Source organism: Homalodisca vitripennis, chromosome 6 (genome assembly GCF_021130785.1).
Source record: "Homalodisca vitripennis isolate AUS2020 chromosome 6, UT_GWSS_2.1, whole genome shotgun sequence".
Taxonomy (NCBI): Eukaryota; Metazoa; Arthropoda; class Insecta; order Hemiptera; family Cicadellidae; genus Homalodisca; species Homalodisca vitripennis.
This window is the reverse complement of record NC_060212.1, coordinates 161,097,157-161,120,054: the sequence shown is the minus strand read 5'-3', so window position 1 is coordinate 161,120,054 and position 22,898 is coordinate 161,097,157. Positions and strand designations below refer to the sequence as shown.

Below are 22,898 nucleotides of genomic sequence, written 5' to 3'. Positions count from 1 at the left end.
ATCCGAATTGAGATTTTCCAACCACTTGTTGTAAACTCTTCCTATTTCCAACCATTTTCTCATTGCTTATTAAAAAGATAGAATGAGGTCCAATAGTCACCAGTCATTGTATTAAATATTGTTCTCATGTATCTCACAATCATGTTTTATTATTACATTTTTTATACAGGGACATGTTAATGTTTAAAATATTGATTACACATTGTTAAAAGAGAGTGTTTATCTTGTAAAATACTATTGAGGAAATCATTTGTTAGCATAAGTACATATTTTTGTTTTATATAGTAGTGTGCCTTAATAGTCTTGCCAAACTGAGAAAGAAATGTGATTTAGCGAAGTTATTGTTGTGGTTTACAGTATTATGTTAATTAATGTCTCAAAATCATATTTGATTCGTTACCATTATACTGCAGAACTCATGTTGACAATGTTTTAAATCTTTAAATTCGTGTAAGCATTATTTGCTTTTGACTTACAACAGGTAATAATGTAATTGATTTTTATTCACACAGAAAGCAATGTGTATTCTAAACATTCAACAATTTCTAATAAATAAGGAAAAATATATTTCTTACTTTCTTAAATATTGTTTTATTCATGTGTTCATTATTAAAAATATTACAAAGGCTTTTATGATCTAAAATCTTATATGTTGTGGAAACTGTAGAAAGTCTACCAAGATATATTACACAATTATTTAATAAAGTGCATTATAAATGCATGAAATAAGAATAATCTTCCTTAACACTTAGAGGGAAGTAACTGCTATATATTGTCTGCTTCCGAAAATGTGCGAGAAAGGGAGTGTAGCTTGTTTTAGGCACTGGTGTTTAGTGTGGAGTTTCAATTTATAACCCTCCACATCTGCTATCATTGTATAATATGTTAATGATAATTTAATGTTCAAAAAGTTATACCTATTGGTTACTCATTTCTATTTGTTTGTAATAAAATTTCACCCTAAACTAGGCCTAAACGTTTTTTCAGATCTGACAATTTTATGACCTTGTTTTTATGTTATCTTAAAATTCTGCAATTCCAAAACTTTGATCCATCCAAATTGCGTGAAAAATGTACATGTATATACTGATCAATAGTTTTTATATCACCCTCACTTAACAACATTCAATACACAAGCCACATGTCCACCATCAGACTATCCTAGCAAGAGCATTGAACAATACCTGAGACAACCAAAGAGAGTAGCCTGTGTCCTTCTGGTGTGGCTTCTCGGCAACTGCCTTTTAACCTGCGTGAACAAATGACCAGGTGCAAGTCTTTGCATGATAATTACCATTTTTGGTCTGATACATTTTAGTGAACTGTGAAACTATAACAGTACCTGTCTGGAGGCGGCCTGTATATAGTCATGTTTACCTCTAAGAGTTAAATAATATTGTTCGTAAAATTGCTTTCTCTAAATTGTCTTACCCTTTCATTACCTCGTCCAGTTTTACAGATTGTTAATTGTCTCCAGACTAGACATTTGTACTGTAAGAGCTAATCATAATCTAATTGCAATACCAAATTTCAGTTTGGTATGAAATTTAATATTTCTTCTTACTAATTATGTTATGTTCGAGATTAGTTTATACGTATTGTATTTGATAAAATCTGTTGTATTACCATTCTTTTTGTGTATTATCATCAGAATCCTGTATTATGTAAAATTTAATTGAATATGAGCATGAAAACTTTCATATGTTACAGTTATATGTAGAAACTTTTAAAGTGCAATAATTTACTTACTAATAAAAGTGACATCTCTTTATCAATCGCATAATGTCTTCCATAGTAAACCCCCTTAGTATGCATAACTAGACTGATTGTATTTTAATGTAGTATTTTTATGTAATAAACATATTGAAAATTGCATTGATTTTCTAATACCCTGACCCCCAAAAATAAAATGTCACTTAATTTAAGGAAAACGAGAAAGATTGATTAGGATAGGGGTAACCTTATTTCCTTGTCTATTTATTAATCTTTTGATTTGGTAGACATAAAACAGGGTGGCCACCCAACCGGGAATAAGCCTCCTTTAGAAGTGGGAAAAAACTCAAAAACCATTTTTCTGTTTCAAACAACTTATTAAATCAAGATAATTTGAGTCCTCCTTGTATCAGGACCTGATATTTTCAAAACATCATGTTTTACGTGGCGTGCTCCGTGAAACTGTGAATGAAGATATACATACCTGTATGTTTGCGAGTGACATGTGCCACCGATTGCCTCCACTAATGTAGTCAAGTTTATCTTGGTTAGTTCTACCACTGTGTTGTGGCAAGTTCCCCAAACATGTAACAGTCCATTGGCCAATTAAAGTCGGCCGACTGATGGTCTCGGGCGTTGGCCACTATACAAGCGGTAACTGTAAGCGGCAAAGCGGTAGTAACTATGAGGATACGAGGCGTGGCCTACTCGTTATTTGATAGAGCAAAGAGCTTATGCTCAGAAAAAGATAGATTAAAAGAGGAATTTAAGAAAGTCGAATCGGATTTTAGAAGCAATGGATACCCTCAATCAGTGATAAATAAGCGCAAACGAACCAGAAGAATCATTCGAGTCAGAAAAACAGAATAGTGATAAATTTACGTTTATGTCAATCCCTTATGTGCCGGGATTATCTGAGAAAATTAGAAGAGTTGGTAGAAAGTACATTAGAACCGTGTTTAAAACACATAATACTCTTAGACAAAGTTTTGTAAAAACAAAACCAAACAATCCAAAAAAGCACACAGGATTCCAAAAACTATGTTTACAGTATAAAATGTAGGTGCAATAGGGAATACATAAGCGAGACAAAAAGACCATTAAATGTAAGGATAAAAGAACACAAAGAAAACATGAGAAAGGGTCTCACAGAAAAGTAAATAATTGCACACCATTGTTGGTCCGAAGACCATTATATGAATTGGGATGAAGCCAACATAGTACATTGGAACCACATTTTGTTTAAAAGGAAATTAATAGAGGCAACATGCATTAAATCGGCAGACCAACCATCAGTCAGATTAGGCCGCTCTGGTTGCTAATTCCTAAAAATGAACTAAAAAGAAAACCAAAAGTGTCAAAAGGATCAGATATTTGTAATAAACCAATGCGAAGTCACAGTATGGTTTTAAGAAGTTCATCTAGCATGAACCAATAATAATAATAAAAAAAGGCCCATTCCTGTTCCCCGTCCTTTTTATTTCCACCATCTTGTTTTCTGCCGTGACGATTGCCATTTACCTTTGGCCTCTGGTCAGACGTAGGAGGTTGGTATACAAATGCAGACGTATTGTGACCTGTATTCTGTAGTTCAGTTTTAATAATTAGTGTTGTGTTTAGTTTTTATTAAGTGCATGTTTTAGAGTTAGTGAAGTTGACACACAACATGGTGGTTGTGATTCCTGACATAGGCGTGTCACACCGCTCTGGTATGATTTGTTTATTTTAACCTAGTTTGTAATTATGTATTAGGTTAGTTATTTACCTGAAGAAGAGATCAGATTGCAGATCTCAAAACATAGTGTTACTGATTTTTTATTTCACTGAACGATGGTAAATGTCCAGAAAAATCCTGTTTCCTTCACAATCATTTCATCATCAAAAGTAAACTTTCATTCTTTTCCACACTATTTATTTATAAAAATTAAGACTAACACCATGTTCAGAGTAAAAAGGTTGGCACACATTTTATAACTTACAAATTAATATCACCTAGCAGATGCCTATATCTTTATAATTTATATTTACCAGATACTGATTATCATCGAGAAAAGCAGCAAATTTCAGATTATTTTCCAATATAAGGGGAGGGGCTGGAGGGTGTTCATTGGTGTGGAGCAGGTCCAGCTGAGGGCGCGGGGTGGGGCGGCTGATCATGGGGATCAAGGTCCTTCAGATCAACCTGCAGCACAATAAAGCTGCCTCGGCTGTATTCTGCAGACGCTTCCTGTCGGAAGATTTTCATGTGGCTCTGATACAGGAACCTTGGATCAGCAAGGGAAAAATATCAGGGCTTTCAATGACAGGGGTGAAAATTGTTAGTGCCCAGGTTGAAAATGCCAGGACATGTATTGTTGTAAGCAACAAGGTGGACAGCATTCCTGTTCTGGAATTTTGTTGCAGGGATCTAGCCACAGTTAGGCTGATGGTGGCTGGTACTGGACGAGCCTGCTAGTTGCATCATCGTATCTACCGTATGATGATGCGGAGTCCACGCCCTCCAGGGAACTGGCTGCCTTGGTGGACCATGTTGGGAGGAGTGGATCGGAACTGGTGGTGGGATGCGACGCCAACTCGCACAACGAGGCGTGGGGCAGCACCAACACCAATAACAGAGGTAAGTTACTTATAGAATACATAATGTCCCGTAGTCTAATGATTGCAAATGTGGGAAATGTGCCCACGTTTCGCACGAGGACAAGAAGGGAGGTGTTAGATGTGACCATGATGTCGGAGGGTATGGCTGGTCGGATGCATGGCTGGCATGTGTCTGACGAGCCTTCCCTCTCTGATCATGCTCACATCTGTTTTAAGATCGGTGAACAGATGCTGGAAAAAGTTCAGTATAGGAATCCGAGGAACACAAACTGGGTATCATACAAGGAAAACCTCAGGGCACAGCTGGATTCTGATTCCACTAATGGGAAACGGATTCACAGCGCGGCGCAGCTTGACGAATCTGCCGACAGTCTTACCTCTGCGATTGTGGGCTCCTTCGATCTCAGCTGCCCGGTTATCAATAAAAATAGATCAAAGGTAGCCTGTTGGAGCTCTGAACTGGCCTCTTTGAGGAAGAGGGTCAGGGCTCTATTCAGGAGAGCCAAAACTTGGGACACTTACCATGAGGCTCTTGCACTGTACAACCGCAAGGTTCGTACGGCTAAGAGGTTAGCCTGGAAGAAGCTCTGCACCGATATTGACAGTGTGCAGGGCTGTGCAAGGCTACAAAAGCTATTAGCAAAGAATCCCATCTCGCCGCTTGGTAGTCTCAAGGACGATCAAGGTGTTTACATTACTGAACCAGAAGGAGTTCTAAAAGTTATGATGGGAACAGACTTCCCGGACTGTATTGTTCATGAGGGTGATCAACCACCCGACAGTGAGGGAAGACATGCGGGTCGCGCCACCCATTTGCAGTGGAGTCTGGCGCACCGTATTGTTACCTTCAGTAGGATTGAATGGGCTGTTATTAACTCATTCAGTCCTTACAAAGCTCCTGGGGGTGACGGGGTGAGACCGGTTTGCTTGCAGCGGGGGTTGGACATTCTCCTTCCCCAGCTGTGCAGACTGTTCAGAGCCTCCGTGGCTCTCAGGTATATCCCACTATCCTGGAGAGTGTCCAGAGTGGTGTTCATACTGAAGCAGGAGAGGGCGGGCATGGATCGGCCGAAGTCTTTCAGGCCGATATGCCTGTCCTCCTTCCTTCTCAAAACCATGGAGAAAATGGTTGCCAGGTTTGTTTGGGAGGGAGCTCTTTTGGAGCGACCTCTGCATCCTAACCAGCATGCCTACACTCCAGGAAGGTCATGCGACTCGGCCTTGCATCAATTGGTATGCAGGATTGAGAAGACGCTGACGGCAAAAGAGGTAGCCATAGGAGTCTTTTTAGACATTGAAGGAGCCTTTGCCAATACAGCCACTCAGGCGATTATCAATGCGGTCTCAAGACGTGGTGTTGATGGTCAGGTGTGTGACTGGATATGGGGCCTTGCTCACGGACAGGGTTGTTGTTACAACCCTCATGGGAGCAAGTGTTAGTGCGAAGGCTACGAGGGGCTGTCCGCAAGGCGGCGTCCTCTCTCCTCTTCTGTGGAACCTGGTTGTGGATGACCTGGTAAATTCTTTGAATAGCAGCGGTTGTCTTTGCACAAGGGTACGCAGATGATATTGTGATTCTTGTGAGTGGTAAGTTCAACACAACAATCACGGAACTGACCAATGCTGCTCTGAACATGGTGGGAAATTGGTGTGATAAGGTTGGCCTCACCGTCAACCCCACCAAGGCTGCTGTGGTTGCCTTTACCAGGAGGCGACAGATGGAGGGCATTGGTCCCTTTCTATTCAAAGGCTCACCCGTTGAGCTGAAGTCTGAGGTCAAGTACCTGGGCGTGATCCTAGATAGGGTTCTAAACTGGGGACCTCATCTAGAAAGGGTCATTGCCATGGGTAAGTGGTCTCTAATGCAATGCAGACGTGTGATAGGTGGGCCCTGGGGACTGAAGCCGAGGTGCTTGTACTGGCTTTATGTTTCCGTGGTCAGACCTGCACTAATGTACGGAGCTGTCGTATGGTGGCCAAAAACGGAGGCCAAGACGGTGGTAGCTCGTCTGGCGGGTATCCAAAGGATGGCCTGCCTTGCTATCACTGGGGCTTTTCCTAGTGCGCCAGGCGCGGCTCTGGACTGTTGTCTTAATCTCGCCCCCCTGGACATTGTCATTCGAGCTATGGCCAGGAGGAGTGCCTACTGTCTTCAGCAGATGGGACTCTGGTCGGGTTGCAGCGGTGGGCACTGCAGAATTAGCACTCTGATACAGGAGGATGTTTTGCACATGATCTCTGATCAGATGCCACAAAAATTTTCCTTTGACAAACCCTTTAGGATTATTTTACCCTCAAGGGATGATTGGTCAGAGGGGAAGAAACCTCTTCCACCAGCGGAGCTCGAATGGTTCACAGACGGCTCCAAAACAAAAAGCGGCACAGGCGCTGGAATTCTGGGAGTGAGACCATGTAGGGAGCTGGTGGTTCCTATGGGTCCGTATCCGACAGTCTTTCAAGCGGACGTCGCAGCTATTATGGAATGTGCTCGTGAGAATCTTCGTCTGCGATATAGGGGCAAGACGATTAACATTTTCACGGACAGTCAGGCAGCGCTGATGGCGCTGGATTCTTGCGTGATCAAATCCAAACTGGTTTGGGATTGCTATCAGACCGTTTCCTCCCTTGCCAGAATCAACAATGTAACCGTTTGTTGGGTTCCTGGTCATGAGGGGATTCTTGGGAACGAAAGAGCTGATGCCCTGGCCAACCAGGGCTCAGCGACAATTATGACGGGCCCTCAACCGTTCTGCGATGTTCCAAGGTGTGAATCCTCTAGGGTTGTCTCGAAATGGATTCGCGCGGAGCATGGGAGAAGGTGGAGGTTGCATCCGGGTTTGAGAGTGAGTAGAATGGTATTACAGTCACCTTCCTCCAAGGTGGCTTCGGACCTTCTCTCATTAAACAGATCAATGTCTTCTAAGGTCATTGGTCTCATTACGGGGCATGGTCACCTGAGGAAGCATCTTCACAGAGTTGGCATCCTTCAGGAGGATCCGCTCTGTGGAAGGTGTAATGAGCAGGAGGAGACTGCTGAGCACCTGCTCTTTGATTGCCCTGCAATAGCAAGAGAGCGGTATGCCATCTTTGGTAGTTTGGACAGGGGTGGTGAATTTTCCCAGGAGGACTTGATAGGTTGTTTTCGGTGGTTTGTTGAACTGCTGAAGTTATAGACTGGTGGGCCTCATGGTGTGTTTCCGGGGTGGGCAAAAAGCCCTTGAGGCTTAAGTGCATGGCAGTAGACCGCCCCAAGGAAAAAAAAAACACTGAGGTGCAAAAAAAGTGGGACGCACTGTTTTTCTTAAATGCCTTTAGCTTAAATCAACTTGTTGGGCATGAATCGTGTTTACGTAAATAAATACAATGTATGAGTTCCAGTTCTAAGTGAAAACCGCTAATTGCCTATAAAAATTTGACAAACCTGTTCATTAGTCTCATTCTGCATGTCTATTATTGTAATAATGTACTTGTCTATTCTTATCAAGCCAAATCTTGACCTTTGTACATCACTGTTGGCCACCATATCCTCATTCCTGTTTCTGATTGTAACTAATACAGTTGTAGTTGTTAAGTTGCAGTTCATTTTTTACTTTTAAAATGCCTCTTTCACCAGTGAATGCGGCTAGAGTGGTGGCATTAGTTGAAAATGGCAATAGCTTGCGTCAGGTGGCTGAGATAACAGGATTTTCTTCTTCTTTCAACTTCTGTTGAACTGGCAAATGAACTTCGGAGGGTTCGGGAAGTGAATATTAGCAGATGGACTGTAAGAAGAAGGTTGCAGGAAAGACAATTAAATGCTTGTCGGCCTGCCACTGGCCCAAGACTGACCGCACGTCATCGGCAAGCTCGTTTGCGATTTGCAAGAAACCACTTAAACTGGACTATTGACCAGTAGAGTCGAGTATTATTCTCTGACGAGTCCAGATTCTCTCTCTGATCACCTGATGGTCGGCAAAGGGTGTGGAGAAGGCGAGGTGAGCGATATGCGCAATGTAACATATCAGTCAGGGACAGTTTCAATGGTGGCTCTATCATGGTGTGGGGCGGAATATCAAGGGAAGCTCGAACGGACTTAGTTGTTTTTGATAGAGGAACTTTAAATGGTCAGAGGTATGTCAAAGAGGTTCTAGCAGAACATGTTACAGTTTATGCAGGATTTGTTGGGCCAGATTTTGTTTTCATGCATGACAATGCTCGACCCCATACCGCTAGAGTGGTGCATGACTTCCTTCAGGATGTGCAAATTAGTACGATGAAGTGCCCAGCACGTAGCCCAGATCTAAATCCAATAGAAAATATCTGGGACCAGATTGGGAGAGCAATTAGAAGTCAACGTGGCGAGCTGCTAACTTTGGATCAACTTCGACAGGCTGTACAGGCAGAATGGAACAATATTGGTCAACAGAACATACAGAACGTGATTGACAGCATGCCTAGGCGGCTGGAAGCTGTCATCAGATCTCGGGGAGGAAATACGAGGTACTGAACTTTCTGAAATGGAATACATAAAACCCACCAAGTGTTTTAAAAGAACTCCTTGAAAAGAACACTATTACTCAATTGTGTGGAGTTTTGTTGGGTATGAAAACATTATTTTTCTTTTTTTTTTAATTAAAACATAATACGAGTACATTTTAAGTAATTGATTTGATTTTTTGTGTTTTAGGTTATTTCTTGAGAGTAATATTGTGTTTAAATTGGTTTAAACTAAGAAAATAAAAATGATATTAAACAAAAATAGAGTGTCCCACTTTTTTTGCACCTCAGTGTACATGATTACTCCACCGGACACAGAAGCATTCTTTTTCATCCATTACATAAAACACAAGCCTTTGAAAATTACATTAATGTGCAGGAATATGTCTCTATAAAAACTTGCCTAATGATCTCAGATCAGAGAATCCTTTAGAGTTCTTTTAGAAAAACATTTAGGATTATTTGGTAAAAAAAATATTTGTATAGGGTAAATAAAGCCTTACTGAATAACAAACAGTAAGGTTTCAATCATTTTGATATTTTGTGTTTTGGAATTTACTGTTTACTGTCGATAATTTCTATTCACGTTCAATTTTTTGTACATAAGTTTTAATACTAAATATTTTATTTATTCAAATTATATTTAGAATTTAGTATAGATGTTTCTAACAAACTGGCTTGTTATCTACTATTTACTGTTATATGCCTTTTTTATGACGTGTAAAAACAAAATAAGAAATATCACTGTGTTGAATGCTATAAGAACAGTGTTGTTGATCATACAACAGTAATATATTTCATAGTAGGCAGAGTGGGACATTTTTACTGATCAAATTTATTGTGTTTAAAAAACCAGCAATAGCGCCACCTATCAGTTACTGTGCAGTTTCAATTATGGAAACAATGCTGTTTCATTTCTATTGCATTTTATTCTTTATATATATGAATATAGACTAATTTATTTGTATAATATTCAAGATGTAAGTAAATTAATATTGATAAAGAGAAACATGAAACCTAAATATGAAAAGAACAAAGAAAAGATTCCTTTTATTGACTGAGTGTTAGCAAAACCTAGCACTTAAGGATATAAAAAAGTTCAATTCTGCCTGTTTTAAAAAATGAACTAACCTGTACACTTGAAACTTTGCATGAAGCTTCATTTCTATATAAGGCTTGATGATGGTGCTTGTCACTCGACAGAAATTAACTGATCGTTAGCGAACATTTTTACATTGATCTTATTGGTAACATAATAGCAGTTCCTCAGTAAGGTTCATGTCTGGCCGGTTTATATCTTCCAGTTGAACCAGAGTGTAGCAGAAACCGATAAGTCATTTAAATCTGGGCAGCTGTATGGATGTCCAAGTGGAGTACATCACTCATCGCAAATGTCGAGAGGGTAGATTGGTAGATCTAGTCTACTGTTGGAGTTGGTGGGGCTCTCTAAGTGTTAAGGGGTGTTGCTAGCCTGGACATAAGGGCATGCCACCCCCTGCATTCTTTGACTGGAGTGGCTGGTACATAACTGGCTCCCCCCTCTTCCAAGGAGACATGACTGAGATTAATACTTAAAATCCTTCCTCTTGGAACTTGACAGGAGGTGGCCCCTACCTTACCTTACCCATAGAACTCGCAGGTACAATCATACAAAAATGTAACATATGATGTAGTGACACATGTAGTCTAATTAAATCAACTATACACTTAAAATTTTCCATTCAACCGGAGCGAAAAATCTTATACGATCTTGGTGTGGCGTACTCCTACCTTGTTTAGTAAGAGGATACAAGTTTATATTGTTTCTTTACAAACTAGTTCACAAAGAAGGTAAAGGTGAGAGAGGATCACAGTAACCACTTTGTCTGCAACTGATTGCTAAATTCATGAATAGATCTCTCGCTAAATGTATAAATAGCAAATAGAGCAAAGAATAACAATCAGTGTCAATTAATCAATATTCAGTCTGTGATGTCTTCACTTTTATGGAGAAAGGCTCCAAGAACTACCACTGATAAATTGTATGTCAACCACTATTTATGAGGCCTCATAATAAGAATTAGGATGAGGCTCATATGTTGTAGTACTAGCAGTGACCCAGGATATAACTAATCAGATGATCATACTTTGGTCAATTGTTTTATTACATAAAGAAATGCATTAAAATAGACTTAAATTTATACCTTTTAACTATGTACATATCATTCAGTTTATTACATTACCCATATAGTATGATTATTTACACATATCATATAAAGAAATACTTATTTGAGTCCCATTATAGAATAATTGAAGCATATCACATTGTTTCTTATTAAGAGTTAATTTTACAATAATGAGGTTAGTTTGAAAACCTTATACTAAAATCTAATATAGTCTGCCAAGGAAAAGGGACCAATCTTCATACCCTACAAATTGAGTTACAACAGTTATTTTAATTAGTGAAAACAGAACAATTTCATTAAAGCATTATTAAACCCCCTCCAAAGTTGACTGATGCAGGGATTTTGAAACTTCACAACATTGAATGTAAAGTAAAAGCTGGTTAGACGATAGACAATAGGATGTATGTACATTGTTTAAGATTTAGTGTTGGTTATTATGAAACGAAACTTAGGATCAATTCAGTCATCTGAAACTTAATCCTCTAACCCTAGAGGAGAGCACAGTAAATTCTTTCAAGTCCCCTAGATCATCACCTGGAGCTCAGAGGATTAGAGTTATTTAGCCTTGTAAAGTTGGTTAAGATTCATAAGCATATGTTTTTACAACCTTCAATTAAGTTAAGTCTAACATTTTACTTAAAAAATAAATTTTACTTTACTCTCTCCGCCATTTACATAATATTGGATGATGTATTAATAATAATAATAATATATTATTCATAGAAATAAAGAGGAATTTACATAGAAGTAACGAAAAATACTAAATAAATCTTTTAATTTTATTGTCACTTGAGCATCAGCCTATGTGTGGAGTAAATAGTTCACAGGTTTTTTTCTAATGGTACCTCAAAGTCTATGAAATACAAAGAACAGAAATATACAACACAAACAAAAACTAAACATTTTAAACTGTATAAAAATGCAAGGAACAACAGAGCAGCAAATACTTAAATAAATATGATTTATACTGTCAATATGGAAGTACAAAACCGCAGATATTAAAAACATAGATAGGAGGATTCAAAATAAAAAGGTACTCATTAGCACCATTCAAAAATTAATGCAATATATACTCTTAGAGTATAGTTATCAAAAGTTATCAAATAGTTATATTAATTGATTGGCTGATAACATGGCTCCATGCAATGTAAATGTACACACATTTATCTAAAATATAGTCTTGCCCTTATCTTCCCAAAGGATACTCTAGACACATGCGGATATATGCAAAAACATTTCCACGCAAAAAAACATACACACCATCATTCACACTGAAACATAATAGCAGTGTTTCAAGTACACAGCTTCACTGCATTATCTGATATCTTTCAAACTATATTGTGAAGGAAAAGATGATGTTGACTATGTTTACTCCTTGAAGATGATCCTTTTTCTTTGGCAAGTTGCTATTCTCATAAGGTAAAAAGAATATTAACTATTTTCAATATATAATCTAGATTAGCCTAGCTGTGTGTATGAGCATAGGTATTACTATATTACAAATCAGATTATTTAAGCATATAGTTCAATAAAACAAACTAAAATTCAGTGCACTGTATTATCTGTCTTTTTATCTGTCATCACAAAAAAAAAACAGGAATAAGGTGTTATGAGTATAGGCAAAAATTTAGGTTGTTAAATAAGTAAATGACTACGGTATGTATTTTTGGCATGCAATGCCACATGTCAGCTTAACACATAACATTAATAATCCAATTGTTTAAATTTTAATAAATTTACTTATTACAATATTAATTAAACCAAAGTGAAAAGTAAATACAATGTTTATTGTTGGAAAATAGCGTGCAAGGAAAATAATATTATTACACATTCTATCAACTCATTATCTATGTACTCAAGATAAAATAAACAGACATGAAAAAACTTCAATTCATAGTTAGTATTTTAAAAATTCAATTCATATGTTTGATCAAAATTAACTGATTAGTTATAAATATTTTCTGAGAAGTTTGGCGTCACTAATAATACATTGGAGTTTTTCTTATTGTCTATTTCTAATATTAAATAAAACACCTGTACATAAAATGCAGCCAAATTCAGGTTTAGAATAAAAAGAAATATAAAACAAGATCTACAACAATATTGCATTACATTTTCTACTACACACCGATAAATAAAATTATTTAAGAGGCTTTAACTGATTAAATACATTTCCCCTTGAGGCAGTAAAATCAATAATGTTGCTATTATATCCTTTTTATTTTGTTGTTTTAATAATCCATAATTTTGTATCTTATATGTAACTATGAATACAACCATGTACTAATATTAAAATAAACTCAACTTATTCACAGAAAAATATTCTGTTTTATTATTATTTAGGATAATAGAATAATGAAGTAAAGTAAAGAATTCAGGCAGCAGCCTTTGTTGGATGAATCAGGGAAAAGAAAGTTCCCTGTTCAAAATTCTTAGTAATGCTTTATTTATGACTTAAATATCATATTGAGCCATATATATATATATATATATATATATATATATATATATTTATTTATAAACAAAACACACTTTTCTTGCTTGCTCTGATCATATATTTATATTTTTGAGAAAATGTTTTATGTATTTCCTGGATAATTGTCCAACAAACAAAGTAAGTCTATCTTTTCATTTTCACACCTCTGTGCAAGCTTACAAAATGAAAACCTTATACTTTAATTTTGATCAAAGCACTTAAAGACTAACAGCTATATAGTGTAAAACAATTGCAACCTAATCTATTTACGATCTCGTCTCTAAACTAAAAAATAGTACAAGTAAGAGAAGCATCCCCATGATATATAACAATATGAATATACAAAATAAATGTATAGACTCTGCCTAACTTAGAGAGATCACAATTCGGTAATGGCACTGAACACGAAGGGGTAATGTATCTTGTACTAGCTGACGCACAGAGCTTGATTTTTGTTTAGCCTTCGTTGTAAAGTGGGGACAACAAACAGCATGAGACCACTGATAGCCAGAGTACCTCCCGCTACATAGAACCCAGGATTGTAGGATTGCAGGGCGTCATACAGCCAACCTGCAACACATCTCTTGGTTACATACTCATAACTAGTAGTTGGCCATGTGGGAACACTGATAGCCAGAGTACCTCCCGCTACGTAGAACCCAGGATTGTAGGATTGCAGGATTGAAGGGCGTCATACAGCCAACCTGCAACACATCACTTGGTTACATACTCATAACTAGTAGTTGGCCATGTGGGAACACTGATAGCCAGAGTACCTCCCGCTACGTAGAACCCAGGATTGTAGGATTGCAGGGCGTCATACAGCCAACCTGCAACACATCACTCGGTTACATACTCATAACTAGTAGTTGGCCATGTGGGAACACTGATAGCCAGAGTACCTCCCGCTCGTACAACCCAGGATTGTAGGATTGCAGGGCGTCATACAGCCAACCTGCAACACATCTCTCGGTTACATACTCATAACTAGTAGTTGGCCATGTGGGAACACTGATAGCCAGAGTACCTCCCGCTACGTAGAACCCAGGATTGTAGGATTGCAGGGCGTCATACAGCCAACCTGCAACACATCTCTCGGTTACATACTCATAACTAGTAGTTGGCCATGTGGGAACACTGATAGCTTGAGTACCTCCCGTCTTGTACAACTCAGGATAATAGGACTGCAGGGCATATTACAACCAACCTGCAACACATCTCTCGGTTACATACTCATAACTAGTAGTTGGCCATGTGGGAACACTGATAGCTTGAGTACCTCCCATCTTGTACAACTCAGGATAATAGGACTGCAGGGCATATTACAACCAACCTGCAACACATCTCTCGGTTACATACTCATAACTAGTAGTTGGCCATGTGGGAACACTGATAGCTTGAGTACCTCCCGTCTTGTACAACTCAGGATAATAGGACTGCAGGGCATATTACAACCAACCTGCAACACATCTCTCTCGGTTACATACTCATAACTAGTAGTTGGCCATGTGGGAACACTGATAGCTTGAGTACCTCCCGTCTTGTACAACTCAGGATAATAGGACTGCAGGGCATATTACAACCAACCTGCAACACATCTCAATCTCGGTTACATACTCATAACTAGTAGTTGGCCATGTGGGAACACTGATAGCTTGAGTACCTCCCGTCTTGTACAACTCAGGATAATAGGACTGCAGGGCATATTACAACCAACCTGCAACACATCTCTCGGTTACATACTCATAACTAGTAGTTGGCCATGTGGGAACACTGATAGCTTGAGTACCTCCCGTCTTGTACAACTCAGGATAATAGGACTGCAGGGCATATTACAACCAACCTGCAACACATCTCTCTCGGTTACATACTCATAACTAGTAGTTGGCCATGTGGGAACACTGATAGCTTGAGTACCTCCCGTCTTGTACAACTCAGGATAATAGGACTGCAGGGCATATTACAACCAACCTGCAACACATCTCAATCTCGGTCACATACTCATAACTAGTAGTTGGCCATGTGGGAACACTGATAGCTTGAGTACCTCCCGTCTTGTACAACTCAGGATAATAGGACTGCAGGGCATATTACAACCAACCTGCAACACATCTCTCGGTTACATACTCATAACTAGTAGTTGGCCATGTGGGAACACTGATAGCTTGAGTACCTCCCGTCTTGTACAACTCAGGATAATAGGACTGCAGGGCATATTACAACCAACCTGCAACACATCTCTCGGTTACATACTCATAACTAGTAGTTGGCCATGTGGGAACACTGATAGCTTGAGTACCTCCCGTCTTGTACAACTCAGGATAATAGGACTGTAGGGCATATTACAACCAACCTGCAACACATCTCTCGGTTACATACTCATAACTAGTAGTTGGCCATGTGGGAACACTGATAGCTTGAGTACCTCCCGTCTTGTACAACTCAGGATAATAGGACTGCAGGGCATATTACAACCAACCTGCAACACATCTCTCGGTTACATACTCATAACTAGTAGTTGGCCATGTGGGAACACTGATAGCTTGAGTACCTCCCGTCTTGTACAACTCAGGATAATAGGACTGTAGGGCATATTACAACCAACCTGCAACACATCTCTCGGTTACATACTCATAACTAGTAGTTGGCCATGTGGGAACACTGATAGCTTGAGTACCTCCCGTCTTGTACAACTCAGGATAATAGGACTGCAGGGCATATTACAACCAACCTGCAACACATCTCTCGGTTACATACTCATAACTAGTAGTTGGCCATGTGGGAACACTGATAGCTTGAGTACCTCCCGTCTTGTACAACTCAGGATAATAGGACTGCAGGGCATATTACAACCAACCTGCAACACATCTCTCGGTTACATACTCATAACTAGTAGTTGGCCATGTGGGAACACTGATAGCTTGAGTACCTCCCGTCTTGTACAACTCAGGATAATAGGACTGCAGGGCATATTACAACCAACCTGCAACACATCTCTCGGTTACATACTCATAACTAGTAGTTGGCCATGTGGGAACACTGATAGCTTGAGTACCTCCCGTCTTGTACAACTCAGGATAATAGGACTGCAGGGCATATTACAACCAACCTGCAATACATCTCAATCTCGGTTACATACTCATAACTGTTAATACGAATGTTGTGTTCTTGTATTGAATCAACCCTTCCCACTTATGAATTAACACACTTAACTACGTCATAATTTGTAGTTGACAGTATGAAACTTACACTCATATTAATACTAAAACTACAGACTGATAACATTTTGTTTTTGACCCACTTATCCAATATTCATACTCAAGTCACTCTTGCTTCCAAAGCAAATTATAAAACATTTACTTCATCTTTATAAAACTTGAATGCTTAACTCAAACAACACAAACGCTTATTCTTAGCCTCACAGTGTTGTTTTGGAATATTATTAATATATTCATACAAGTTTAGTTGTTTTTACAACCATTAGCTTACAAGTCTGGTTTTGTCGGCCTAGAGAACTACCTTAATATCAAGTTTGATTTATTTTTATATTTGATCTAGTTCCGCAAATTTTATTCCAACTTTAAACCATTTTAAAACAAGCTCAACAAGTTATGCCTAAATAAAATCAACTTTAAAATATAATTTTTTTCTAGACATTAGCCCCCTGTTAAACTATTATATGTCAATGTATTCACAACTATTTGGAGAGCATTATAATAACAATATCTTATTGTTTCCATGGAAACCTATTTTTATTTTTTTTACAAAATGTAAGAAAAATGTTTTTTGGAAATTTTTTTGTAAATATTCCGTTGTGTAACTGCTTAGCAATAAGCTTTACATCAAAACCGTAAATGTATAACGTATTCGAAATTTTTTTCCTGATCCCAAAAATATATAATTATTGTAACTTTTACCTCAAAACGTATATGTGTTACAATGCTTTGTGTGAAAAAGCACCCATATTTACTTATTTTCAAAAATGCGTACATTTCTAAATAAATATTATTGTTCGTGGGGTAAACATAATCTCTTGACTGCATTTATACTTATGTAAGTATGACAGTTAAAACAAAAGTTAAATAAAATAATAAATTTTAATCTTACCTTATTTACATATGTACAATATATACAAAGTTTCATTTTTCACTCAGCGTCACTAGATCCTGCCCTGCGAGCTCTCTAAGATCATTTGATCGGTCTCTAAAGTTTTCACCCACACTGAACAACTAAAACTATAACCTAAGAAAGCTGAAAAAAACAATAATAACAACACCAAATACTATTGGATTCGTAACCTCAAACACAAAACCCGGCACTTGTTTACAGTTTCACAACAATGTGGTTGACCAGTACTACGTTCACATCAGCTGTCCAAAAAAAAACTATGTATTACGGTAAACAAAGAAGACAATAATCGAAGTAAGAACAGTAAATCAGTATTATAGTTATTGCTCTTCCAGAATATATAAAATAAAAATCATTTATATGACTTTAACCCTCCATCGGGCGCTTAAAATTAGAAACACCATCAGGCGCTCACGGAGGTTTCCTCCAGGTTGGCGAATAATGGATATATCATAATCGTTTAAACTGTTTTTATTTGTTTAAATATTCATACTGATTTAATTACAATGTAATATATTCATTTTTAGAAATTTAATAAAAATTACACTCTTATATAATGAATTTTCCAAATAAGAAATTCAAAATCTTAAAAAATGTTATTGTATAATAACAACATGATTAATTTTAAGGAATAATGCAATTAATTGTAAAAATGTTTAACCTTCTGTAAATATGTATGGAAATTAACTTAGTTTTTAACTTCTTACAAAAACAACTTACTTCAATTCTTGAGATATTATACAATTGTAATGTCAATTATTGCTCGGAAATAAAAATTTATTCTTTACTAAAAATTTTTTTACACACTGCACAAAATTTCAAAACATTTTCCTTCTGGTTGTTATAGCGACAATGTTCACTCCATAATCATTACTGAAATGTTCCCTAGCACACTGGTACTGTACTAACAAGTCTCTCGTCTTCATTCTCCATTTCACAAAATTCAAATAAAATATATAGTAAAATTTAAAAAGAAACCATCACAGGTCACACATTTAGGCGCACACGGATTATTACAACATAAAAAACTAAACACAATAAGGCGCTCACGGTGATTTCGTCCAAGCACTACAAACACACCATCGGGCGCTCACGGAGGAATCGTCCAGTAACGCACGGAAGTAGACCTCATACTGACACATTTTGATAAATAAAAGCGGGAGGCTATTGTTTCGTTTCCCCGAAAGATGCTCGTGAAGTACACTGCGGGAAACGACTGCCGACATCAGAAAAGTAGTACTATTTTTAATAATAAAACATACACGGAGGAAAACTCCGTTTAGCGCCCGATGGAGGGTTAATTGCCTACAATTTCAATAAACTGTACATGTCTACTTTGGCGACAAATTTCGTCGTTGCCAAATCGGACGGGCCTTTGGCGACGAAAATTCGTTTCGTACCAGCTCTAGGGTTAAATATTTTGTATTGACCTCAATTCTCAAAATATATTTACATGATCAAAAGGTTTAATAATCTTTAGTATACTTTACAGATGACTAGCAGTTAAATATTCCATTTTAAAATTAATGATTTTCTCTACTGCCTACTAAATGAGGAGAAGTTAAAATTTTCAAGTATAATATTCAATTAATAATCTCATACTTTTGGTATCCTCCAATCTGTCCTGGAAACTTTTATGAACATTATTTAGTTTTTAATTTAAAAGTCTTTTAAAATAAGTGGTAATTTTATTTTACTTTTCAAAGTGGTAACTAATGGTGTGAATTACGTATAGTTCTTTAAAGTTAAATAACATTCCTTTGGTAGCATTATAAGTACAATGATATATCTAATTATTGAATATAAATGAAAACCCATACCTGCAATTGGTGGTCCCAAAAATGAGGCAATTCCTTGAAATAGCAGTAGAAGACCAAAAGCATTGGTTAACTTGTTCAGTCCCAAGAGGTCAACCAAGATAACAGATGTCAGGCCGACATAAGCTCCTATCATGAAGCCGAATGTCGCAGCATAAATGCAGAATGTGAGAAAGTCATAGCATAAGGCACTTAATATAGTACCTGTAAAATAACACAATTTCAAACACCATTTGATCAATTTAAATAATGCTAAAAAATCATTAGCATAAATTATAATTTGTTAATTCAATCCAATAAATTGTTATTGTTGTTCTCCTGCAATTTTGGAGGTGACTTTTGAATTAAAGCAACAACAGATACAATTATTTTTTTGTTTCGAATAAAAAAGTTTGTTTTGATTAATTGCAGGCTTTAATTCAATTAAAATGAACATTAAAATGTATAATACTAAAGGGTTAAAATCAGTTAAAAATCTCATTGAAAGCAAACAAAATATTGAAAGCATTGTTTATGAGAATGTAATAATTTTCTTAATACAACCCTAAAAATGGATAACTTGTTGATGTAATATTATTTATCATTTATTTACGACATAAATGTGAAATAAGTAGAAAAATGTGTTGCCCTAAACCATAAGAAATAATAAATGTTTTTTGATATTTACCGTGATTAAGACTTTGTTTATAGAGTTAAAACTGCTATACTTACTAATTCCACAGATAGTGAGGCACACATTGTACACGTAAAGTCGGTTCACCCAGGTCTTGTCTGACAAGTAACCTAACACAATACGACCCACAGTGTTGGCAACTCCAATAACTGCTAACAGAAAGCTCTGGTCCGGCTTGCTCAGTCCTTGGACCTCAGCCATCGCCTGCACAAGTTGAACATTTTTTACATTGTTAGTAGCAATAAAAAGGATAAAACAAAGGTAAAAGCAAGGCAAAGACTAATTTTCGTTTCATGCGCGCAACCACTTCACATAAAATATGATATTGTGATTTTATTATAGATTATATATTACAATACAGTATGTAAAATCTAGTGCATCAGAAAAATAGACAAGATTTGTAATATAGTGTTGTATTGTATAATATCGTAGAATTGAAATACCATATTTCTGTAGCATATATTTATGACATATGGCAATAATCTTGCAATGAAATATTACAGTGCTGTCTTACTGCTGTTAAAAAGTAGTAAATTAACAATTGACAAACTTGATACAGTTATTGAACAGTTACATGAATATACATATTTACATTACCTTTTCAAATGTTCTAAATCTATTTAAGTACCTTACACTTTGTGATTATTTACATCCTTATGGGTTGAGATTTTGCTTTAAGAACTTTTAGCCTCTGCAATAATAAACTGTACCAGCTAATACTTACAACAATAAATGTATAAGGAACATAAAATCCGATGCTAGTGAAGAAGTTAGAGAGGGAGAAGATGATGAAGATGGGATCTTTGAGGAGTGACAAGTCTAACATCTCGTTAAGGGTGTCACGTGTCTCCTGATGACAAGGGAAGCAGCCACAGACAACCACCTTATCGTCCTGTTCCTTGCCCATCATAACCTTCTCTGGGATGCTGGAGTTCTTCCTGGAATTTAAATGTTTAGTAGATTTTAACTACTTGTCCTAGGAGGAAGACTAAGGAATTAGAGTTTAATTTAAATACAACAAGCTCTGTAATGCCATATTTGATAAGTTTTTACACACAAATCTCTTATATGCTATCTAAAAGTATTTATCTTGTTGAATTAAGTAATTTTGTAAGGAGACCAATTCCAACATTTTAATTCCATCCATTTTCCAAAAGAATGGAAAATTGTTCTTATCAGCAAAAGCTTACAATTAAATTTATATATTGCTGTTGCACTTGTAGCACCAAAGCCTGAAAGGATCAAATATATATTAATCCTAACGACGCATATTACTAAATTAGCATAATTCTCTTGAGTGGTGGTTCACACTTAACTGTTCTAAGATTAATTAAACTCTTAATTAGAGTTTTGTGGTAATTCTAAATAAGTATTATTTGTTAGTGAAACAAGTATGACTATGATGAACTTGACTATAATTTTGACTGTAATCCTTGAAAAAACATTGTGTTTATTAGTCATAATTCAAATTATGAGTTGTTCTATAACACTGTTCAACCCCTGGGACTATCCAATCTAAACAACACATTTCAGAGATGTTTGGTGTATTATGATGATGTGTTGAGATCCCCCAGAAATACATCACTTTAGGTACATAATGAAGATTACTTCTTCAACAACAGAGTTGTTCAGGTACCTAATAAATAACTAATTGAGAGTTTTCTAGAATTTCTGTTTTTAATTTTTTCACTTCACCGTAGTACTTACCTAGTTAGTACTGTTTTTACTAAATAATATGATGATTTTACCTGTTCTCTGGTGGAATATTGTGGAGGCTGCCTCTGTACAGGACGTCCTTGCGGTACATGATGCCACTCTGTGCTGAGCGTACACTGCTACTCTCAGAGTGAAGTCTGACACGGCCGCCAGTTGTAACATCAGTCATCAGCATCGGCTGGCTAAGTGCCGTTCTCACAATGTCCTCGTCTTCCACCGCTGTCAGAGTCAAGCCATTTGCATGTTTAGGCGTGACAAAAGTGTGGACACTGTGGGGCCTCCTCTGTTCATCATCAGCATTGCCATTCAACACTGCCTTCAGGATCGGAGTATTATTCTCCTTCAGTGGTTTGATCTCTTCCATTGACATCGCCCGACTCGCTGGCATCTCTAGTGGGCGGAACAGCACACCGTAGATGACACACTTGAGCACCAGACAGCCCATGACTATGAGGGCCTTTTGCCACCCGAGAGTTTCGATCAGCCATTGTGTTAGGGGGGCGAACACAAATGTTCCTAGGCCGGACCCACACACAGCGATACCGGTAGCTAGTGATCGATACTTTTCAAAGTAGCATGTGACACTCACAATGGCCGGTAGATAGATCAGACCAAATCCAAAACCTGCAAAAATAACTTGTTTAATAACTTTTACATATACATTCTGTACATAATCCATGAACTGAATTAAAAAAGCATGTATAAATAAAAAGTATATGCGTTTTCCCTTAGAGTCCTTCTTTTAAACTCCAAGCCTCTCACTTCAAGATATGTTTGACAGTCTCCTTAGACTGAGTGCCAAATTTACATGGTCTTCAATGGTAAGTTCTTCAAAAGGCCTCCTGAGCTTCAACAACCAGTGCGTGAACTGAGTATTGGTGCCTCTCCAGAGAAACACTGCAGACAATGACTTACATATGCTATCGGCAGATTCAGGCCCATGGGACCTCATGAATATGGGTCTCATGAGACTTCTTTTGTGAGACATTTCTAGCCTGTTCATCATTCTTTGTTTAGTTTTTGTTTTTTACAATGGAAGGATTTTGAAGAAACAGGATTTTTCCGGACATTTGCTATCATTCAGTGATACAATATCCTGAAAAATGAACAAAAAATAAAACCTAAATTATCAAACA

At 37.3% G+C, this 22,898-nt stretch overlaps 1 protein-coding gene across 1 annotated transcript in view; it reads right to left on the bottom strand.

Moving 5' to 3' along the window:
* Nucleotides 1-10,910: 10,910 nt before the first annotated feature.
* The window catches only part of LOC124365107 (monocarboxylate transporter 12), a 194,756-nt gene continuing 182,768 nt past the window's right edge, over nucleotides 10,911-22,898 (bottom strand). The window contains exons 4-8 of the mRNA XM_046821048.1: nucleotides 21,795-22,386; nucleotides 20,771-20,984; nucleotides 20,085-20,250; nucleotides 19,377-19,577; nucleotides 10,911-13,998 (exon numbers count right to left, since the gene is read on the bottom strand). Coding sequence (XP_046677004.1) covers nucleotides 13,856-13,998; nucleotides 19,377-19,577; nucleotides 20,085-20,250; nucleotides 20,771-20,984; nucleotides 21,795-22,386 — 1,316 coding nt within the window. The 3' untranslated portion in view covers nucleotides 10,911-13,855. The remainder of the gene's footprint in view (nucleotides 13,999-19,376; nucleotides 19,578-20,084; nucleotides 20,251-20,770; nucleotides 20,985-21,794; nucleotides 22,387-22,898) is intronic.